The sequence below is a fragment of the Palaemon carinicauda genome, chromosome 20 (genome assembly GCF_036898095.1).
Source record: "Palaemon carinicauda isolate YSFRI2023 chromosome 20, ASM3689809v2, whole genome shotgun sequence".
Taxonomy (NCBI): Eukaryota; Metazoa; Arthropoda; class Malacostraca; order Decapoda; family Palaemonidae; genus Palaemon; species Palaemon carinicauda.
This window is the reverse complement of record NC_090744.1, coordinates 15815247-15820073: the sequence shown is the minus strand read 5'-3', so window position 1 is coordinate 15820073 and position 4827 is coordinate 15815247. Positions and strand designations below refer to the sequence as shown.

The 4827-nt window shown below is 38.7% G+C and overlaps 1 protein-coding gene across 1 annotated transcript in view; it reads left to right on the top strand.

Moving 5' to 3' along the window:
• Window positions 1–1608, top strand: part of LOC137659667 (tetra-peptide repeat homeobox protein 1-like) — an 18485-nt gene extending 16877 nt beyond the window's left edge. Inside the window, exons 2-3 of the mRNA XM_068394493.1 lie at window positions 790–1010; window positions 1159–1608. Coding sequence (XP_068250594.1) covers window positions 790–1010; window positions 1159–1608 — 671 coding nt within the window. The remainder of the gene's footprint in view (window positions 1–789; window positions 1011–1158) is intronic.
• Window positions 1609–4827: the final 3219 nt, after the last annotated feature.

Sequence of the window (4827 nt, the reverse complement as noted above, 5' to 3'; positions counted from 1 at the left end):
AAAAACAGCTTAGCATAACAATTGGCAGCCAAGACTTAATGTCCACAAAAACTTTTCTTTAGGAAAGTCTTACATACGAAGCATTTATTTCTCAGATATATACTCGTGTGTATCATTATATATATATATATATTTATATATATATATATATACAGTATATATATATATATATATATATAAACACAGTATATATATACAGTATATATATATATATATATATACAGTATATATATATATATATATATATACTGTATATATATATATATATATCTATAAATATATATATATATATATATATATGTGTGTGTGTGTGTAATGTCAAACAAATACTAGAAAAATAGCAACCAATCTATTACTAATGATATCAATTAATAGAGAGAGAGAGAGAGAGAGAGAGAGAGAGAGAGAGAGAGATTGGTGAAGGAGCTATGATCCTACTCCCCTCTCCACAGCGGGGATAGCCATTTAACGCCACTATATAAATACTGCCTGCCAAGAACCTTTAGAAATGCTTACAGTGTGTCGCGTAAGGAGTCGTATTATCACTGGCCTCTTCGCGGACAAATCATTGAGGAAACATGACTTGTACAGATAAAACTGCAAGCAAAGAAATCTTAGTATTTTCGTACGAGTAAAACTGTCACCGAAAAACGTAAAAAACTAGCGTCAATATTAAACCCTCAATGACTTGTCTATTCAAACTCAAGTTAACTAAGCCGTTGCAGTTTGTACTAAACCTGCACGTGATTTTCACAGCAATTTCCCCACAATACAAATTGAATATTCCAGCGAAGGACAGCAATCCCATTCCAGTGAAGGACAACAGTCCATTCCAGTTAATGGCAGCAATTCCATTCCGAGTGAGGAACAAAAATCCCATTCCAGTGAAAGACAGCAATCCCATTCCAGTGAAGGACAGCAGTCCCATTCCAGTAAATGGCAAGAATACCATTCCAGTGAATGACAGCAATCCCATTCCAGTGAAGGGCAGCAATACCACTCCAGCGAAGGTCAGCAGTCCCATTCCCATAAATGGCAGCAATTCCATTCCAGTGAGGAAAAAAATCCCATTCCAGTGAAAGACAGCAATCCCATTCCAGTGAAGGACAGCAGTCCCATTCCAGTAAATGGCAAGAATACCATTCCAGTGAATGACAGCAATCCCATTCCAGTGAAGGGCAGCAATACCACTCCAGCGAAGGTCAGCAGTCCCATTCCCATAAATGGCAGCAATTCCATTTCAGTGAGGAAAAAAATCCCATTCCAGTGAAAGACAGCAATCCCATTCCAGTGAAGGACAGCAGTCCCATTCCAGTAAATGGCAAGATTCCCATTCCAGTGAAGGGCAGCAATCCCATTCCAGTGAAGGACAGCAATCCTATTCCAGTAAATGGCAGCAATTCAATTCCAGTGAGGAACAGATATCCCATTCCAGTGAAAGACAGCAGCAATCCCATTCCAGTAAATGGCAGCAATCCCATTCCAGTGAAGGGCAGCAATCCCATTCCAGTGAAGGACAGTAGCAATCCCATTTCAGTCAAGGACAGCAGTTCCATTCCAGTAAATGGCAGCAATCCCATTCCAGTGAAGAACAGAATCCCATTCTAGTGAAAGACAGCAGTCCCATTCCAGTGAAAGAGAGCAATCCCATTCCAGTGAAGGACAGCAGTCCCATTCCAGTAAATGGCAGCAATCCCATTCCAGTGAAGGACAGCAATCCCATTCCAGTGAAAGACAGCAATCCCATTCCAGTGAAAGACAACAATCCCATTCCAGTAAATGGCAGAAATCCCATTCCAGTAAATGGCAGCAATTCCATTTCAGTGAAGGGCAGCAATCCCATTCCAGTGAAGGACAACAATCCCAATATCACTTCTAGTTGACGTCCACCTATTCATTTAGGCAAAATATATCCATTACAATCCGATGTTTCTGAGCAGGTGTCATCTTCAAAAGAAAACCCAAATATCTCAAAATATTCAGGAATAAAAATGTTTCAAATATTTACTCCAGGAGGTAAATATGTTCTGTAATTGGGACTCGCCTAGGCATTTTTATTATTTAAACGAATAAGAAACCACCTTTCTATCCCTGTACGACTGCAAAAGAAAATTTTATGTATCTATTAATATTAGTTTTTGGCAGCATTTTCTTTCCGTAGTTTATTTGAAAATGAAATAACTTTTAATGAAAAAGTATTATCACTAGACCCTTTCGTGGAAAAATTTTATACAAAGTAAAAGTGTTGGGTAAATGTATATATTTATAAAAGACATGTTATTAGCCTTAAAAAAGTCTTTTAGTTTTTATTATACGTTATAAAATAAAATCCTTTACAAAAGGTAAAATTCAATGATTGACTATAAAGGAAAATATCATAAATGTACTGCTAGCTTGAAGTTCGCTCCGATCAACAAACACTTCAGTGCATAAAGCATGTTTTCTATAAATTCATGAGTAGGGATGTGGACGACAAAATTAATGCCCATATGAGAGAGAGAGAGAGAGAGAGAGAGAGAGAGAGAGAGAGGAGAGAGAGAGAGAGAGAGAGAGAGAGAGAGAGTTATATAATACCATACTTATGAAATTTGTCAAACTGTATGATATAATGATCTTGCCTAAACGTAGTTAATAGTAAACCAGAGGGAATACCGCATGTTTGCATGTGGGCACATACTGTTCAAAAACAAAAGAAACTCCTCTCGATACTAGCTTGGGTATTCATACACCAAATTCACGTCACTATGTATGCATGTATGTGTATGTACATGTGTATGTGTGTATGTATGTGTATATATATATATATATATATATATATATATTTATATATATATATATATATATATATATATATACAATCTACTTACAGCAATGTGGAACCTGGGCAAAAGGATGAGTCCAATTCCCCGAGGCTACCAAACATGAGCTAAGCTATACACCATGCATGCACTATCCATTTAGCCATCAAGGCTAGATCATATTTCGTTCCTTTACTGGTTTTAATCATACTCAATAATTCTAAGACGCTAATTAATAGTTCTTGCCCTTAACATTACAAGAATTTTAGTATTCTGCGTTTTTTATTCCAGCTGGAAGATATATTTGATCTACCACTGAGAAACACATTGGCCTTAAAGAGATGGAGCGTAACCAGAACGATTTTCAAGAACCAATCACCTCTCTTCTTTCAGGAGGGGCGTTGGTCTCAGAATGGGGGGGGGGGATGCCAGAAAACCTCAAATCAATCAATCAATCAAGAATGGAGGCATGGCTGCATTAAGCCAAAGGGTTGTGGTGGTCGATGTGGTAACGTCCTTGACTGCTGATCGCCAGACTGGGGCTCGAGTCTCGCTTAAACTTGTCTGTTCCTTTGGTTGCTGCAACCTCACCATCCTTGTAAGCTAAGGATCGGGGGTTTGGGGGAGCCTATTGGGACTACTTGCCGAGTCATCAGCAGCTATTGTCAGGCCCTCCTCGGTCCTAGCTTGGATGGAGAGGGGGCTTTGGCGCTGATCATACGTATATACGTATATATGGTCAGTCTCCACGGCATTGTCCTGCTGATAGGGCACTGTCACTGTCCCTTGCCTCTGCCCATTCATGAACGACCTTTAAACCTTTAAAAGTTAAGATAAACCCTCAGAGATCACGTACTGAAATATAGCTCATGCTTTGCCTTGCTTGCATCATTTAGGTAACTGACATTATCATTGAAAGTTCAATCACCCTTCAAACCTGCCCGTCGACATTTGCAGTATCCACGAGGGATGGAAGCACAACACAAATTAACCTTTGAGCCAAAATGTCACACATTTCTTTTAGGGGGGGGGGAATGCTTGCTAAATGTTTTTTTGGAGGTGGATACTTGATAAGAGAATACTTGCTTACGATTTTTTGGGGGGGTAGGGAATAAACACCTGCTAAATGTTTCTCGGGGGGAATACTTGCTAAATGTTTTTTTTAAGGTGGGAGAGTACTTGCTGAATGTTTTATTTTGCTTTTTGTGGGTACTTGATATATGTTTTTTGGGGGAATACTTGCTTAGGTTTTATTTTTTTTTTTTTTTGGGGGGGGGTACTTGCTAATTTTTTTTAGGGGGTGAGAGTACTTGCTAAATGTTTTTTTTTCTTTTTGTGGGTACTTGATATATGTTTTTTTGGGGGGATACTTGCTTAAGTTATTTTTTTTTTTTGGGGGGGGGTTTACTTACTAATTTTTTGGGGGGAATACTTGCAAAATGTTTTTTTTTTTGGGGGGGGGAAATACTTGCTAAATTTTCTTTTTTTTTGGGGGGGGAATGTTTCCTATATGTTTTTTCGAGGGTGGGGAATACTTTCTAAGTGTTTTTTTTCGGGGGGGGGGGGGGAATACTTGCTAAGCGTTTTTTGGAGGGAGGGGAATACTTGTTATTTACTTTGTTTTATTTTGGGTGAAGGCTGGCAGCTAAATGTGTTGATAATTACCCAAAAACAAAAACTAACCGGAAACCTACATACAGCATTTTATCAACCACAGTGTCTCGAGATTAAAACTATAAAAACTTTTAAAAAGTAAGAAGAGAATAAGATAGAATAGTGTGGCCGAGTGCATCCTCAATCAAGAAAACTCTACCACAAGGCAGTGGAAGACCACGGTACAGAGGCTATGACACTGCCCAACACTAGAGAACAATGGTTTGATTTTGGAGTGTCCTTCTCATAGAAGAGCTGCTTAACAAGTGGAAGTAGCCACTGAATAAATACGAGAGAGAGAGAGAGAGAGAGAGAGAGGAGAGAGAGAGATGAGAGAGGGGAGCTCCAGTGTACCCTCAAGCAAAAGAACTCTAAG